Source organism: Myripristis murdjan, chromosome 19 (genome assembly GCF_902150065.1).
Source record: "Myripristis murdjan chromosome 19, fMyrMur1.1, whole genome shotgun sequence".
Classification (NCBI taxonomy): domain Eukaryota; kingdom Metazoa; phylum Chordata; class Actinopteri; order Holocentriformes; family Holocentridae; genus Myripristis; species Myripristis murdjan.
The window spans coordinates 19,117,834-19,135,279 of NC_043998.1; the positions used below are offsets into that span (position 1 = coordinate 19,117,834).

General features: G+C 40.2%; 1 protein-coding gene across 1 annotated transcript in view; it reads right to left on the bottom strand.

The window, feature by feature from the left end:
* Nucleotides 1–17,446, bottom strand: part of myo15b (myosin XVB) — a 45,551-nt gene that overhangs the window by 15,282 nt on the left and 12,823 nt on the right. The window contains exons 24-43 of the mRNA XM_030078424.1: nt 16,656–16,749; nt 13,326–13,388; nt 13,084–13,141; nt 12,803–12,927; nt 12,029–12,124; nt 10,930–11,165; nt 9,262–9,431; nt 8,348–8,420; nt 7,991–8,173; nt 7,185–7,294; nt 6,890–6,957; nt 6,471–6,555; nt 6,097–6,129; nt 5,859–5,921; nt 5,459–5,562; nt 4,981–5,214; nt 4,589–4,667; nt 3,728–3,853; nt 2,973–3,129; nt 447–537 (exon numbers count right to left, since the gene is read on the bottom strand). Of these exons, the coding sequence (XP_029934284.1) occupies nt 447–537; nt 2,973–3,129; nt 3,728–3,853; nt 4,589–4,667; nt 4,981–5,214; nt 5,459–5,562; nt 5,859–5,921; nt 6,097–6,129; nt 6,471–6,555; nt 6,890–6,957; nt 7,185–7,294; nt 7,991–8,173; nt 8,348–8,420; nt 9,262–9,431; nt 10,930–11,165; nt 12,029–12,124; nt 12,803–12,927; nt 13,084–13,141; nt 13,326–13,388; nt 16,656–16,749 (2,248 nt within the window). The remainder of the gene's footprint in view (nt 1–446; nt 538–2,972; nt 3,130–3,727; nt 3,854–4,588; nt 4,668–4,980; nt 5,215–5,458; nt 5,563–5,858; nt 5,922–6,096; nt 6,130–6,470; nt 6,556–6,889; nt 6,958–7,184; nt 7,295–7,990; nt 8,174–8,347; nt 8,421–9,261; nt 9,432–10,929; nt 11,166–12,028; nt 12,125–12,802; nt 12,928–13,083; nt 13,142–13,325; nt 13,389–16,655; nt 16,750–17,446) is intronic.

The window sequence follows — 17,446 nt, forward strand, 5'->3', positions numbered from 1 at the left end:
ACATAAACCAATTCAAGAAAAAGCCAAAGAATTACAAAAAAAAATATTTTAATATAAAAATTATGTCAGTTTTACTTACATAGAATAATAACATAATATATTTTTGAATTATTTTCCACTGCACCTCTCCCATCATATCACAATCTGCAATCCAAAAACCTTCACAATGTCAGGAGGGGAGAAACCTGTTGGCTGTGAAAACCCTGGCTCTTTTTCCTGACATTCCCAGTCCACCATACTGGTGATTGCAATTTACTCATGTTGAAGAATCCATGGTTTGTGACAGCTCAACATTATGCAAAAAGTATTTTTTTATTTATTTATTTATTTATAAAAAAATTTTTAAACTTTTGAACATTTTAAAAATACTCCCTGTTCATATTTATGTCCACTTTTACAAATTCTTATGTAATCTTATGTAATTTCATTGCATCTGTAATCCTTACCTTCTGTTGTGGGACTGGTCCTTTGCTTTTGAGTATGGCTAGAGCTTCCTCTTTGGGGTCACTCTTCTTTACAAAATGCCTGCCAGGAACTCTGTGAAGTAGGTAAAAAATATATACACATAAAGTACAGAATTATAATATAGCAAAACCCACCCCTCATAGGTGAGTGAACGCCATTTATCAAAGTATATATATTAGGCCATTTTGAGAAAAAATAGGGGTGGTGCAGCTCAGGAGGTAGAGCAGTCATCAGGTAATTGAATGGTTCCTGGTTTGATCCCCAGCTCATCCTTGAGCACGACACTGAACCCCTACCTGCTAACCACTGGGCAGCTAGGCAGCTGAGGTAGCCTCTGCCATCAGTGTGTGAATGGGTGAGTGTGAGGCAAACATTGTAAAGCACCTTGAGTGGTCAGCAGACAATAAAAGCGTTATGGAAAAGTAGTCCCTTTACGATTTAGCCTCAACAATAAGGAAAGAACATGAACTTGTTCTTTTTTTTACATTTTAGGCATTTATCTCAGAATCTTATCCAAAGAAACATAATGCAAAAATAAAATACACTCCAATTCCTTGATAGGTTTTCAGCGGCATCATGTCTCAAATCGCCAAAGAGATACCTTAGACACATGGACACAATAATGAGGTGAGCCACATCATCACACTGTGATAAGAATCTCAGGGACATAACATATTTTAGTGGTTGGCAAATTTCTCTGGTTTCCAGGCTTTTCCATCACAGTGGAGACTGCTCTACTATGGGTGTCAGATGACCTCAGTGATGTGGGCAACTGTCCCAATTCAGTTAGACATTTTGATACTGAAAGTGGGGGACTGGCTTTACTGTCTCTACTATATTAATACAAAAGCATTTTCATCAATTGTAGAGTTGCATCAGGCTCGTTAATACAAACAGTTAATTTTTAAAATGGCGTCAATCACAAGGTCATTCATAGATTAATCACATATTGATAATGTATTTATTGACTTGTTTGCTCACTACTATATAGTGTGTTTTGGAAACATGTTAGTGAGTTTATATGATGGATTCCCTGACACAATCTGTGTTTTTTTGGGCTATTTTCTTCAACAACGTTGCCTCTTCCACACTCCACAAGTATGGTTTGATAGCACTGCTGCTTGTTTTACTAATGGGACTACTACCATTGGAAAAACTACCAGAAACATGTTTGGCATTTGGATTATATTTCTAAATTGTTGTACTCTGACTGAACAAGATTCTTGACAGAAAACTTGTCATGCAGTGGGTTACAGGTTGTCTTGTCATTCCTTTTGTCTGTACAATAGCTTCCTGCTGGCAGCATGCGTAAAACTACATGGGGTTAAGGGTCAAAAGTGGGTCAATTTTAATAACATGTTAAGGACCTCAAATTAACTGTTTGGTTCAGTACGTTAGTTTTGGCAGCCCTACTTTAAATTATTATCTTTCTGATAGAAAAATGCTCACTGGGTGCCCCAGTAGCTAACCAGTAAGAGCGCATAGAGTTTGTTCAAGTCCTGATTGCAGCGTCCTCAGGCCATTTGCTGCATGTCATCCCCTCTCTCTCCCCTGCCTTTCACAATTCTCTCCACTGTGACTATCAAATACAGCAGAAATATGCTCCCACACATCTCAGTTATGGTGTTCTCCAAGGATCACTCCTGGGCCCCTTGCTGTTTTCCATTTATATGCTTAGTCTTAGTGAATCATTTGTAAATATGATAAACATTTTCAACGCTATGCTGATGACATACAAGTTAATGAAACCTAGAAACCAGGCAACTTGAATAGGCTAAATACAATCAAGTGTATTTAGTCTATAAGTGTTGGATGTCCCAAAACCTTCTCCATCTGCATATCTATAGGTAAGAGACATCAACTCAATGTTGTTCAGCCTTGGTACCATCAGCCTACAGCTAGAAAGTAGTAGTATATAATTCAGGACTTAGTTTTGACTTCAGTCATGATTGCTTCAAAGAAAAAAAAAGGCAATTCCAGATCAGAGCTTTCCTCAGCTGATCTGGCAAAGGTAATTTATGTCTTTAATCCATTATGTCTTGACAACAGTAACTCAATCTATCATAGTCTAAAATTCCCCCAACTATCTGCAATTGCTGCACAACAAGGACCACAGAACAGAGCCATATTGGCACCATTCTGGCTTCCCAGCAATGGCCTCCTGTTAAATTTAGAAGTGAATTTAAGATCTTACTGTTAGTTTTTAAGGCTCAAGGAGGACTATCCCCAGGACACAATATGGATCTACTGTCCCAGTACTATTATTATTAGCTTTTTTAACAAATAGTAAGAAATGCAATCTATTTATAATATTCTTATAACCACAGCATGATGCTGACTCCCGTTCATTAAAAAAAAAAAAAAAAAAAACTGAGAGCTGGTCTTTGAGGGAACAAGAGTAGGAGAGAAGATGCAAGCAGGATTCAACATTAGATTGGATTAAATGAAACTTGAGGCTTTATTGGCATGTGACTCTGGCCCGGACAGGAAGGAGCTTTGAAACTGACCTGACTGGCTCAAAGGCTTTGGGCTCCGGGGCAGGCCGACTGTTGTACTGTTTGATGATTTCCCGGATGTTGGAAGAGGGTTCAGGCTGGGAGTGGGAGAGTGGTCTTGGTTTTGGGGAGTCAGCCTGTCGAGCAGGGGGGGATGCTGGACGTTTCACTGTGGGAGATGACAGGCAGAGACAGGGCCAGAGGAGAACAGAGGGTGGAGAAGAATAAGAAAATGTGACGACTAACATTGCCCTTCACAGTGTGGGGTAGCAACACACTTCTTGGCAACATGGTACAGTAATATCATTGCACTTACCAGTCAAAAAATAAGTAGTTACTCTCATACAATATCTCTGAATATGAGAATATAATTGGATTACCTAAAAACAATATCCCATCCTCACCCTCCAGTTCATTGTCTTCAAAATTGCCATCTCTAGTCCACTTCAAAAGAGAAATGGTAGAAAGGTTGGCTTTTTCTTGGTGTAAGTATTCTGACTGCTTTCATATTATCCAGTAAAAAACAAAAACAAGAAGACTAGACATCACATCTGTTCAACTTCCTGATCATTTGCAAAAGAGGAAACAGAGTAATGCAGATTGTAAGAGGAGGGGAAGATGGCATTACCAGTTTTAAGGATATAATATTCAGTAATGAGCCAATGCAGAACAGGATCCTTGCCATTTACAGTTGGAGCTCAAGTCATGTCCATTAACTCGATGTTCTAGATAGTCTCTAATTCCTTAACCTTGCTTTATGTTCTTACCCTCAGGTTTTGGAGCTGTTGGTGGGGGAGATTTTTGCCTTGAGGGAGGGGAGCGCTGCTGTCTGGGCGGACTGTTTTGAGACGGCTGGGGCTTTGGGGCTTTGGGTGCAATTTGAGTTTGAGAGCCTGGAGATGAGTGGACAAGAGTGACAGTCATAATGAACAGAATATCGCTGGCATGAGGTAGAGGCTACCAATCAACTCCACCACAGTCTCATTTGTAACGGGACAGTAAAGGTGGATGTTGATTTCAAATATCAACAATTTATGTCCAGAACTGCTGACTCCACCTTAAGGTGAAAAGTACATTTTTCAAGTGTGGCCTATAAAAAGTCCATGATTCTACCAAGGTTTTATAATTCATTTCACAATGGCGTATTCATTTTTAAAAATGCAATACATTGTACCTTTAAAGCAAAAAAGAAAAGATCCTTCCTTGATTTTACATTTTCATCCAGTGGACCTTAAGTCATTTGATATTTGATTCTGCTGCAGCAAAATTGACTCAACTCACCTTTTTGTTTGGCTATAAGCAAAGAAGCATGAACCAAAATTGGTTGCATTTTTATTTTTTGTTTTATGAAACCAGAAACGTAAAGAGGCAGCATGAATGCCTGGAAGAAACAATCTGACAGACTTTCACAATTACAAACAGTAATTACAAAAAAAAGAAATGGATAGCAGGACTTTTATAACAACTAATGATATTTCACCACCATGTGGACTCAAATTACATCCAGTTAAATATACAAGCCAACACTCTCCTAAAGTTCAGTTGTGCATTAATAGCGATAAGGGCAAGCACAATGAAGCAGTGCAACTACTGATCAATGCTCCGTGCTGTTGCTCAGATCCACTCACCGATCTTCTGGAAGTAGTTTCTCTTGTCTCTGAAAGACTCCAGCTGATCGGGATCAGGCATATCCACTGTTCTCTCTGGCTGTGAAGGAAACAGACATCAGTACACAATAAGCCACCACAAATGCAGAAAAAAGGCAACTTAGTGATACTAATATACAACAGTGAAATAAACATACACCCTGAGCACATGGATAAGAGAAGAGAAGATAAGATAAGCACAATGACTGCAGTGAGGACATTGGGTTGTTAACAGCAAAACAGTAACAGGCGATAGCAAAGACAAACAAAATACACATAAGTATGAAGTAAATGGTGAGCTTTGAGGAGAATATATCACAATTTGAAGGAAATAATCACAGAAAGACCATCATTCAATATACACACAAACACACCTCTGGTTCATTGTGCTGGTAGGTGGGGGTGTGTTTGGGTGTGGGTGTTTTGGGTCGGGCGGGTGTGGTTGTTTTGGGTCGAGCGGGTGGGGGTGAGGGGCTTCGCGGGGAGGGTGAGCGGGTGCGTTGCCTGGGGCGTCGGTCGGACTGACGTCTCTGTTCCCTCTCCTGTCTCTGCTGCTCCTGGGTCTGCTGCTGGGACAGAGTCATCGCCTGGAGGGTCATCTGCTGGGCCTGGAGAGGAGGAAGAGGGACGAAGAGGATCGTTAAGATGGGATAGAGGGGGGAGAAAGAGGTGATGGAAGAAATACAGGAGGTCAGCAAAAGACCTAGCAATAAATGAATATGAAGTTTGTAATAAGCAGGAGCCTTTGCACTCTGAGCAGCTTTTGACTAAAGTTCTTTGAGGTTTGAGGTTCTTTGAAGACTGAAAGATTTAGCATGTTCACATGTTTCTTATTGAGAGACTCGCCCTCACCATGAGAAAGGCCTGTTGGTTGATAAGGGCCTGCTGTGTTGCAGCCATCTGCATGGGATCAACAGCAGGCGGAGGAGGCATAGCAGGCTGGGGTATCATCATGGCTGTGATGGAAAAGAACAGTGCATATTGCAAGAGTTTTAGTTTCTTGGGCAGAAAGTTAAATCCTTATCAGCAGAGAGGAAGAGCTCAATTTTTTCCACTGCGCGAGTTAGTTAACTGGTTAAAAAGGAACCTCAGCCTACCATTACATAGCCAGGAAAACTGGCTCAGCCCTTTGAGGTGTTACTCAACCAATGAGCTGTTTTTATCACTAAAATTCCAATCTGCTTGACCATTGACACGAGCCAATAAAACACAACTCCTTAAGTGCTTTATAAGGTTTATGAAAAAGAATTACGTGGCATGGTTGGCATCATAGGAGTGGCACTGTAGGCAGGCATGGCAGGGGCGGCTGGCATTCCTAGACAAAGGCCACACAGGAACATGACGATCATAAAAATGAAAGCACAGCTCCCCTTTGTCCCCTTGTAGTGAATGTGACGAGGATTAACAGCCTGGAAAATTTGCCCCAAAAAATGATATGATATGATATATAAAAATAATGTTGATGAAACCACCTGACTCCTCTCACTTACCCATTGCATAGCCTGGCATTGTCATAGGCATACCTGAAATACAGAATATAATTACTGTGTCTGATAGTAGAACCAAACAATTACTGAAGCATTTTATTCCAGAATAACACTGAAAAAAAGGTGAAGCATTCTCTCACAAAGTGACTGTTGAAGAAATTAACACACATGATGTATAAAACATTTACAAAATATGATGATTAAAACCATGTTTGACACATGTAGAATGTAATTTAAGTTTTTCAAATACTGACTGATGCTTGACAATCAGCAAAAAATGTATTAATAACCATATAACATAACATTTTTTATTGAAATACCACAACTATCCACTAGATTATTATAAGGATCTTGAACAGGAAATCCAGTCTTCCTACCAGCTCCATACATGCCAGGCTGCATGGGTCCAATCCCTCCTCCTCCCCTCAGCCTCCGGTTCAACATGGCTATTCTTTCCAAGTCCTAAACACATACACATACACACAGAGAGGCAAGCAACACAGTGAGTGAGAAATACATGACATTGTGAGTGGCATAACAAGCACAAACAGGAGTGCAGTTACTGGAAAGAGGGCAGGAAACACAAGCCAGTTACTACATGCTCTCAGTAATAAGATACAGCCAGAGATACACAATCCATCAGTGCCGACTGAGCACCCATACACAATGAAAGGACAGTTCCTGCAGCCACACAGCATCCTCTGAAAATAACACTTTTGATGAACAGGCAACCCAGACCGTGCAATAGTTAGAGCTTACGAATTAGAGTTGAAATGAAATAAATAAAAACACTGACGGGAGGTCCTTGATCCAGCACGGGGTCGAACAGGTCATCAACAAAGGCATCTATCTGTCGCCCACGGCCTGAGAACACAGGCAGCCATGAAAAAGGAGAGAAAACAAACAGGATTTTTTGAGGAAAATGTGAGTTGGTTGGTGGCAGAATTCAAAAGACCAGCAGCCAAGTCTCAGCTGCTTGACCTTGAAGGTCAGCCACTCAGGGCACATTCGCTTGGAACACAACCGAGTGAAAGTAAACACTGAACAACCGAGAGGCCTGTAGCTGAGAGTGAACGTGGTGAGAACCCTACCCTCCTGTGGATAATCTCTTCCCCAGCGGTTTCCTTCAAAAGCAGGCAGCCCAGGAGCCTGTATGGAGGGGGCTGGGGGGATGAAGCCGTCCAGGTCTGCAGTAGTTGTCCTGGAGAAAAAACAAAGAGAGGGAGGATATGAAGGGAGGATATTTCTGTCTACCCCAGCTTTCAGAAAAAAAACACTTAAAGTGAAATTGAACTTTGGTAAAGTGCTGGCTTCTGTATTACCCAGGTTCCAAATACCCTCATTAGATGCTCCTTGCTCTAATAGCTATGAATCCACAATACTGAATTTGTCTCTCTCCAAATTTTCTTTTTTTTTTTTTTTTTTTTTTTTTTTTAGGAAATTAAATGCATCTCTTATTGTTATTTTCCTATTTGAATTGGAAAGTAGATCCGGTAGATAGCGTCTGCAGGAAAACTCTGTATCGTAACCTTGCACCAGGAAGAAATGACCTGACCCTACTTTTACACAAAAATGGATACTGGGACCTGTTGATTTTTATGTTGGCAGAATCCATTTTGTTCACATTCATTTATGTGCTAAAAGTGTTCATTTTGGAGGTGGGCAGCCCAGGGGAACACATCCATTAAAGAGTACAAATTTTGAGGTACTACTTAAACATTATAAATAGATCTAATGTACACAGACAAACTTTGGATACATTTGTAGCAGTTGGAAAGAACATGGAGCTCAGTCACAGTGGAAAAAAATGTTGAATTTTTTCAGTCATTGATCAGTGAGGTGGCCTAAGTGGCCTTGTTGTTGTTGTGTGTGTATGCGTGCGGAGACTCGGCAGTACCCGTTGCCGTGGCTGCTGAACAGGTAGTCGCTGTTTGTGGAGGAGGGAGTCCCTGGTGGTGGCAGAACTTCAGTTTCGGCCCCGGCCAGCAGATCCATGACGAAGTCGGTGCCAGCCAGGTCTGACCAGCCCTCGTCGGCCAGAAGAGACACTGACCAGCCCTGCACAGCCTCCGAAACGCCTCTGTAACACACACACACACACACACACACACACACACGCCCAAACAAAACAGGATTTTAGAAAACACATACCAACACATGAAAAATTATTGAGTGAAATGAATACAGAGACAGAAAAGAGAGGTGATTACACTTAGAAATCCTCAAATGCCTATGTGAGGGAGAGGATCACTACCTGAAGAGGAGCAGCCACGAGGCCAGCTGCTCTCCTGTGGTCCAAGACTCCACTTCAGCTGTCAGCTTCTCATCTGAGAGAAAACAGGAGAGGATACCAGGGTTTGACTGATATGGGCTTGTGAAGGCCAGTGCACCAGTAACTGATAGCTGACATTCAATATATTCAGTGTCAGTGTTTCCCACAGTGTTCCTTGTCAGGGTGGAACAGACTCTGAAACAGCACTGAGACCATCATGGGACAATAAAAAGCTCCACTGAAACTGACTAATGAAAATGTGTACCTTGTGCTTTTTTGAATCAGTTTTACTTCAACCTCGGTATGTTTTCTGCAAAAGTATTGTGCTGGTGTTGCCACATTTTAAATCAAATCCATTACGGATTTTCTGGCTCTCCATAAGCATTAGAAACTGGACCGGTTTAAATGAAAAAAATAATAAAAGACACAACGGCAGAATTGAAGGCCAGGACAAAAAAATGAAACTAAACTGATTTATTCTGATTTATTATTAAGTGTCCAACTTCTACAGATTTACAAAAAGGAGAGCAGACGTTGCAGCTGCATTGTTTTCATCAGTGCTCTCAAAGTGCAAACTGTGTAGGCATTTTTCCAGTAAAAAAATGAATTCTAGCCTTGTCATCTCCTTTTTGGATTACATGGAAAAGACCATATCTAACAATGCTCTGATTTTCTAAAAAGTACCTCAGCAATTACATCTATTTCAGAAAGATGTAATTAGTTATTTTAGGTGAAAGTCTGGGATCCATTTCTATCTTTAAATGATCAATTTACAAAAAAACACAATACCATAAAATATTATGGTAGTGCGCATTATAATAGCATGCTGACTTGACTTGGTTTACTGGCACAGAGCTCAGAGAGAGGAGATCAGCTGCAGCCAGCAGCAGTCTCACCGTTGAATGTGTGTACGTCTAGCACCATCTTGCCCCTCCTCTGGTTGGTGGTCCACTCTAGCTGGGTGGGGGGGTAGAGGCGGGCGACAGGGGCTGGTAGCTGCAGTGAGGTCAGCAGCTTGTGTTGGCACAGAGAGCGATATTCCCCTGGACCGTGGTCAGACACATACCTGGATGGGACGTGGACGGAGACGCAAGCACACGACAAAACAGAGGTTTTGTCACAATTTTAAAATTGTCATTACCAAGGTAAATTAAAGTCTATAGTGCACTTTGCCTTGCCTGTCCTTGGCTTTAACGTTTAACTTTAATGAACTAATTTCAAAAAATTGACAGCCAAAAAAGTACACCCTGTAAAACTTTATCAGAAAACATTGAAAATGAAATGGTTAAGCTTAAATCTTGGTTTGATGAAAATAAGTTATCATTAAATTTGAAAAAAACTAAGTTTATGGTTTTTGCTAATAAAAGAAAGGATGATGTCACATTATCTATTGATGGAGTTAATATTGAGAAAGTATCTGAGTTTAGATTTTTGGGCGTCATAATAGATGAAAAGTTGACATGGAAATCTCATATATCATATGTTAAATCAAAGGTGTCTAAGAATATTTTTATTTTGAACAAAGCTAAGTATGTTTTGGATTGTAACACAATGAGAATACTGTATTGTGCACTTATACTGCCTTATTTTAGTTACTGTGTAGAAGTATGGGGAAACACGTATACAAGTAATATAATGCCACTATTTTTAGTACAGAAAAGAGCTGTTAGAACAATTCACAAAGCTGAATCTAGAGAACATACCAATAGATTATTTGCTAAGTCAGGGTTATTGAAACTTAACGAGATAATAGAACTGCAGACATTATTAGTTATGTTTAAAGCCAAAAACAGAGTATTGCCAGAGAACATGCAAAATCTTTTTGTGTTTACCTCAGAAGATGAAAATCACAGAAGGAGATTTGATTTTAAGCATCAAGCTACTCGGACCACTTTAAAACAAATGTGTATTTCCGTTGCCGGTGTAAAACTTTGGAACTCTCAACAGAATGACTTAAAGGGTTGTACAGATATTGTGCAGTTTAAAAAAATGTATAAAGACAGACAAATTAGGAAATATGCTTCTGAAATTTAATTGGATGTCCATCTTTATTGTTTTGAGATTGTACATTTTTACTTAATGGGTTATTTTGCTTTAAGTTGTTGTAATCAAGGGTGCAATCTATGATGAGCAAAGGGTAGGTAACTGGAGACGACGGCCCATCTAGGATTTCTTGTGTTCAAGTAAGGGGCAGACAAAAATAAGAATTATATTCTTCTCTCTGCTCCTTTCTAATCATGAAAAGCATCAATCTGAAATATGTGATGTGAATTTTTTTTGTACTAATTTCATTACTGTGCATTTTCATGAACGGAATAAATAACAATGAATGAATGAATGAATGAATGAAAATAAAAAGTGGGCAAACTGAGGCTTTAGCTGGCTTTACTCTCTGTTGGATCCCTGCTGGAAATGCATGAAGGTGTGACTCAACACTAATGTAGCCATTCATCTCAAAGTGAATGTTTCACAGTCAAAACCTCCACTCTGAGAAATACATGCATGATGATATGAGGACATGAATGAGCCCAGAGGAGCCCGGGCAGACTGGGGCGACCACATACTTCAGCAGGGGTTTGTCCAGTGTCGGGGAGGGCGTGAAGGCACTGAGGCAGCAGGCCAGCAGCAGCCAGCCCCTCAGGCTGTCCTGCTCCTCCGTCATGCCCCAGATATGGTAGACTAACTGGACCAGGATCTCATCCCTCAGGGCTGGCCGACTCTGGCCCTTCTCCACGATGTAGTTCCCCAGCGTCTGCTCCTGCCAGCTGCTGAGGTCCGACTCACCTGTAAACCGTAAGATCTGAGGAGAAAAACCATGAAGAGCAAAGAGATAAAGGAATAGGAATGGACTAAGATTCTTTAAAGCTGCTACAGATTATATTTTTATATAACCATATTTAACTATATTTAATATATCAATGTCAAATCATTAGTTTCTTTACCAAAACAAATGAGACGAGATGATTTGTACTCCCTATCTCATATCTATTTATGTCTAATAGTGAATATTTCTATTTTATTCTTGTTTTTTATTCATGTATTTATATGATGTGTATTATTTTATCTTTTTTCTTTAATCTGAATTTTATCTTTTTTATCCATATATTCTATTGTTATTGCTCTTTATCTGTAAAAGGTATATATTTTTCAGCACACTTGTAAAAGAGTGCATCTGTCCTCAATGTGTCTTCCTAAAGGATTAATAACAATGATAACAATTATAATAACTATAATCATTTTAATACTAACATGTTAGAAGTGATTTTCCATTGGCTTTTCACTTCAGCCCCGTTTTGTATAATATAAACTTCATTATAGAGGCTGGTAAATGCTACCAATCTTATGAATTAATATTTTTTCATGTTCTAACATTTGCTTATCTGTTTATATCATATTTCATATTTCCATGCTGTGTATAAGATCAAATTTTCATGTGAACATATTTGTCGAAATCTCCCTTCATTGTCTTTGTCTCTTTATCTTCTATGTTCAACTGCTGTCATATCTTATTACATGTGACTGCAGTTATTTAATCTAATCTAATCACTCAAAATTATGTAAATCTATACTGTTTAGTATTTCCACAAAGTCATCTTATATCAGAGAGCCAAACAAGGACAAAAGAGGTATATGTTGTTCTGTGTTAGCTGCGGCCCTTTTTACCAGTTTGTAAATTTCCAGGGCGACTCTGGCATCCTCGGGCTCTAGAGCGGTTAGGGATCTCTGGAGGGAATATCCCTGTGGCTGGCACCAGGAATCCTATGGAACAGAGAGGGACAAAAAGGAAAATTTGATTTTTTAAAGAAAATATCAATTTCTTGACACCAGTGAAATAATCTGTTTTTCTGCTTTGGATCAGATATTGAACTTGTTTCACAGGGATGTACTTTTTGGGACACTGGCCATTACGGAAGACTGACCTTGTCGTAATAAATAATTGTCAGTGTTTTGTATTTGGCCAGTAGATGAACATGTTTTCAAAAAAAAAAATAAATAAAAAAAAAAATGACACAGCAGCTTGATAATGTAGCCAGGCTTATCTGTGAAGCTATTTTGTGATTTTCACTTTTAGCTCAAGTTCTCATTAACATGTTCACTTCCTGTAGAAACAAGGAAAATAGCCTCTGCCAGTTCAAAACAATGATATATTTTTGTATCATATTTTCTGTGCTGCTTTTACCAATTTAGTTTGCTTATCTATTTAGCATTAGAGCACGTACAAGCTCTCATTTGCTGCAGTGATAGCAAAGGGCACTGAATCTAATCATCTACAGAGGACAAATGCTTTATTTTTGGGTCTATATGTTCTCATTACTGGCATGACAGCTAACCTGAACAACAAGCCAATCTCCCAAAAACCTGTGGGGACAACCATCTGCTCAGGGAGATTTACACTATACCACATACTTTGGATTATGAGTGTGTGTCTTTACTCACCCGTAACACTGACTTGGCATATCGAGAAAATGGGTATTTGTCTATATCCGTAGGCAAGGCGAGGTTGTGCTCTGCTTTCACCTGTGGAAGTGCAACCTCTGTGACCCCTGACGTGTGCTGCCGCCCTGGTGGACAGACAGGGAGCTACAATCACAGGCTGACACACCATGGTGAGTTGATGGCATATTTCTGTGTGTTCTGTAAATGGCCTTGTTTGCCCTGTGTGTGTCAACTACAGTCTCATCCAAACCAACTTTCTGTCTTGAGGTGTGTGTGCTCACCTGTTCCACTGCGTAGTCTGGCTGAGAGCTCAGCCGGGATCTCCAGCATCCCCACATCCTACCAGGGGAAAACACGTGTAGCAAAAAAACAATGACCATGGTTATCACAGGGAGGGATTACAGGAGGGAGAGCACTAAGGTCACCCCTTCAAATGAAATTATTGGAGCACCTTTGAGGAAATATCACAATCTATTTCTATGATGGTGGATCAGTCAGTGTCCGATTGATCAGGAAGCCTTACCATCCCTGGAGAGACAGACTTAGTCTTGGCGACTGCTTTTAATTTGTTCCTCTCGCTATGTTCCTGAAAGTGAACACATACAAATATGCAAAAGCAATCCAGTCAGTCCACTGTGTAGCTCACTGTGCTCAAATGTCACGTTCATCATCGTCATCATCATCATTTTCCTGCTGCCTATTAACAAAACAGAAATCTCACCAGCAGCTGTTTAGCTCAGCAAATGTAACACAAACAACACGGCCTCACAAACAGAGGCAAAACAGATTTCAATACGGGACACGGTTTTCCATCCTTCACCTGAAGTCCCAGCAGAGACGCTTGTTGCTAATCCACTGAATAGCCTTTTAGATGAGGTAGTCTCTTGCCTTATCCTTCATTTCTCCCGCAGGAATGTGCTCAATCACAGCTATTCTTAGATACACCTGCTGTTATATACTCCTGCAACACCCACCTTGTCCTCGCCCCACCTCCTACATCTGGCCACGCCATTACTAAAGTCCAGGAAGCCTGAGCTTTATCGGGAGGTTTACAGCTTGCAGAGAGGTGTTAGCTTATTGCATGAGTACAGTGTTAGATAGATATGCTGTAATCACGTGTCTCCTTAGCTATTATCCTATCTATTTTTGTATTAACATTTCAGAGTCACTGGAGTATTTAAAAGGGCAAAGAGATCCCGCTTGTGATTTCTGATTACCTAGGGATTAAAACTCACTCTGCTGTTGCCCTCAAAGTAAGGGTGTCAGCTAAATGCCTAAAATGTCAATGGAAAATGTAATCAAATGTGACGCGTGCCCTGCAGGATACACAAACATTAGGTGTGCACATAGACTCAGAGTCCACTTCATCAGGTCCACCTGCACAGTCTAATGCAGTTCAGTGCAGCAGCTCTGCCATAAATTCTACCTTTTAACAAAGTTTATCATGTGCAGTTTGTGTTGACATTGTGGAGAATGTGTACATTTAATTCTGTGTTCATTATTGAGGTTGTAGTTTGCAGAGAAAACCTGAGCATTATAGGCAGCAGAAAAGGAAACTTTATGGCACAACAGTTGGATTGGATTGGATTAGATTGTACAGGTGGACCTATTTAAGTGGCCACTGAGAGCATATTCACGCATTATATTCATATATATTCATATAGTCATACAATTATTTCTTTCAGCAAAGCCTCACCTGATACTGACACAGCTATCAAATGACTTATGAGAGAATGGGTCTGTATAAATGGACCGGCTGCCCAACCCTACCAATAAATAAGAGGATTTACAATGAGTGACCTCACTATCAATATGTGCCTAAACCAAACAAGTGAAACTCAAACCATGACAGGAATCAAATCACACCCCTTTTCCTCATACCTGATATTTGCCCATGAAAGTAAACATCCAACTAAAGGTCCCACTATTACGCAATTTGGAAGACTGATACTGTACATTACTGTGAATTTTTCAAGAGCTGATATTTTGTGGAATATTGTTAACTTTGACCAAAGCAATGCTGAAGAAGTCTGCAAATTAGAAGAATCAGACAAATTAGACAAGAGACACTAAAAGGCTGCACTGAAACAAAACTATAAGAGTAAGGATAAGAACAGAATAAGAATATGTATGCACTCTTTGGCTGAATCAGATCATTATGTCACATTAGAGTCAGTTCTGAATGACCACCAGTCTAATAATAATCAGTTCTATAGCTATTATTAAAACAAGCAAACTGCATCGTATCCATCAAATCAGAGATGGATCACACTGACTGAGATCTGTTTTTTGGGGCCAGTATCAGCCTGATGTAATACCAAACAAATATATCTGCTTAGCTCTAATCCAAATCCTGTTTTTATTAGTGAACAATCAAGGCAAAGGAGGTGAGCAGTTTTACTAAGCCTTAACAGCTGACAGAGGCAGCCTGTGAGCAGAAATGACAGCTACACTGTTCATAGTCCAAACCTAATAAAGCAACCAATCATGCAATGTGGACAAAAAAGAGTAAGAAAAAGATCAGTATTTGCTGCTCAGTTTACAGCCAGTACAAGACGCAAAGAGCAAAAACAGGAATTGAGGATGACACACAGAAAAGGCAGAGAGAAGCAGCCTGCCCTCAGCTTATTTTGAAACCTGACCCTTAAACAGACAGCTCCCTCTCTTCCAAGCCCCAAGTTCTCCGTTATGCTCGAGCACAGCAATATCGCAAGTAAAATGAGACTTCAGAGATAAGCTAATTGTTTTTTTTCCCCCTGATTAGATGCAAAGAGTAAAGAATTAGGATAAAACAACAGGCCAACCTGTTAGTGCTCCTGAGCTGGAACAGAGTCGGAGAGGAAAGGTTTCAGCAGGCGGAAGGAGAGATGCACTTGCAGCCTCTAATTTCAGCCAGAGGGGTTGAAGTCCGAGACTGGAGTGTGGCTTGAGGTGTGCGCAGGGGTGTGTTCATCTGTGTGTGCGTGTGACTGTGAGAGTGTGTGTGTGTGTGTGTGTGTGCCTGAGTGGCATGATTAAGGCAAGATAAGAAGGATAGTTAGTGGAAAGGAATGAGATTTAGAAAGTGGCGGTAATAATATCCAGGAGGATATCGCGTTGGCTGAAATATTTACAAGAATGAACACACCAAGTGTAGGCCATTCATTTGCTGTGACTTAAGAGCACAGCATATAAAAATACACCTCACACACACAGGTTTCATTCATCTGTCTTAGCCAAAAGAATCAATAGCATAAGGGTTTATTATTGGTGAATGGGTGAAAATGGCAGCTCAGAAAGCAGCATCGTGTCTGCAGACCTCAAAAAGAGAATCCTTTCTGCCTCTCTAAATGAAGGGTATATATCGCCTGATTTACAGAAAAAAATGTATACGTGGCCGTCACACCAACAGAGGTTATGAATTCTAACACAGAGTATCTTAACCAACTGACCACCAAGGCTGGAATACTTAAATCCCTTCAAAGAGCCAACAAAGTCCAAAGTCTGTACGGCATAAAAGGGAACAGCACTGACGTGGTCTTGACTCAGAACTCACTCATGACAATCTGCATCATAAATTAAGGACTGCCAGTAATCTGAAATTGAAAGTTACACAGTGACAATGCAATCAACACAATAAGAGAAGGCAAGTGAGGAGAAATGAAAGGGACATGAGATTCGAGAGTACATAGATCTTTGGGGTGGTGTCAATGGGAAGAGATGGAGACAGTGGTCTTGCTCGAGTTGCTGTTTTTACATAAGAAAAGAGACCATAATAAGGTTTTATAGCGCTATAAACTCAGTAAACACAGGGTTGCCAGGAAACCAAGCAAGGGACTATGAAGTGGGGTGGATGCGTGTGTCCATTTCTTACCTTCCTCCACTGGCGTCTTTTGATGGTGTTCCGAGTTATCATCATCAACGCCCAAAACTGGGTGAAAGAGTGCTTAAGACGCTTGTAGTACTTTCTAGGGAAAGACAGGGGAGAGCGATTACTCACTCACAAACATGTGCATTTCATCACACTTTATTGCTGACCTAACTAAAGCCTAAAGGTGAAATCTGATTTGATATGAGTTCAGCTCTCTTTCCATTTTTATCCAATTCCTTTGCCGTTCATCTCCAATCCACCTCTTAAATACAGGTACAGTTTTATTCCTTCATCCAACTCTGTTATTCCCATGGTTTTCAATTAGGTATGGCAAAATGTGGAGACGTGCCATAACTTAGCCTCAGTTAGTCCAAATCTGAACTAGTTTTTAATATTGACGGCTAAATATGAGACACAAAAATCCCAAGAAATCTATTTGAAAGCCATATCAACAAAAACAAATAAGTCAGACAGGAAGCATTCAAGCTCAAGTGCCCAAATGTACACAAAGTACCACAAAAGCACCCCAGCAGCTTCAAACGGTCACCCAAAAGTACCTCAAAATGCTTCGTTACCCAAAGTACCCAAGGATACCCTCGAGGCTTCAAACAGTTACCTAAAAGTACCCAAAAGTACCTCAATATGTTCACTTACAGAGTACCAAAAAGTAACCCAGAGGCTTCAAACACGTACCAAAAAGTACACAAAAGTACCTAACTTATAGGTACTTTTGTGTACTTTTTGGTAAGTGTTGAATTCAGTTACCCAAAAGTGCCTCAGAGGCTTCAAACACT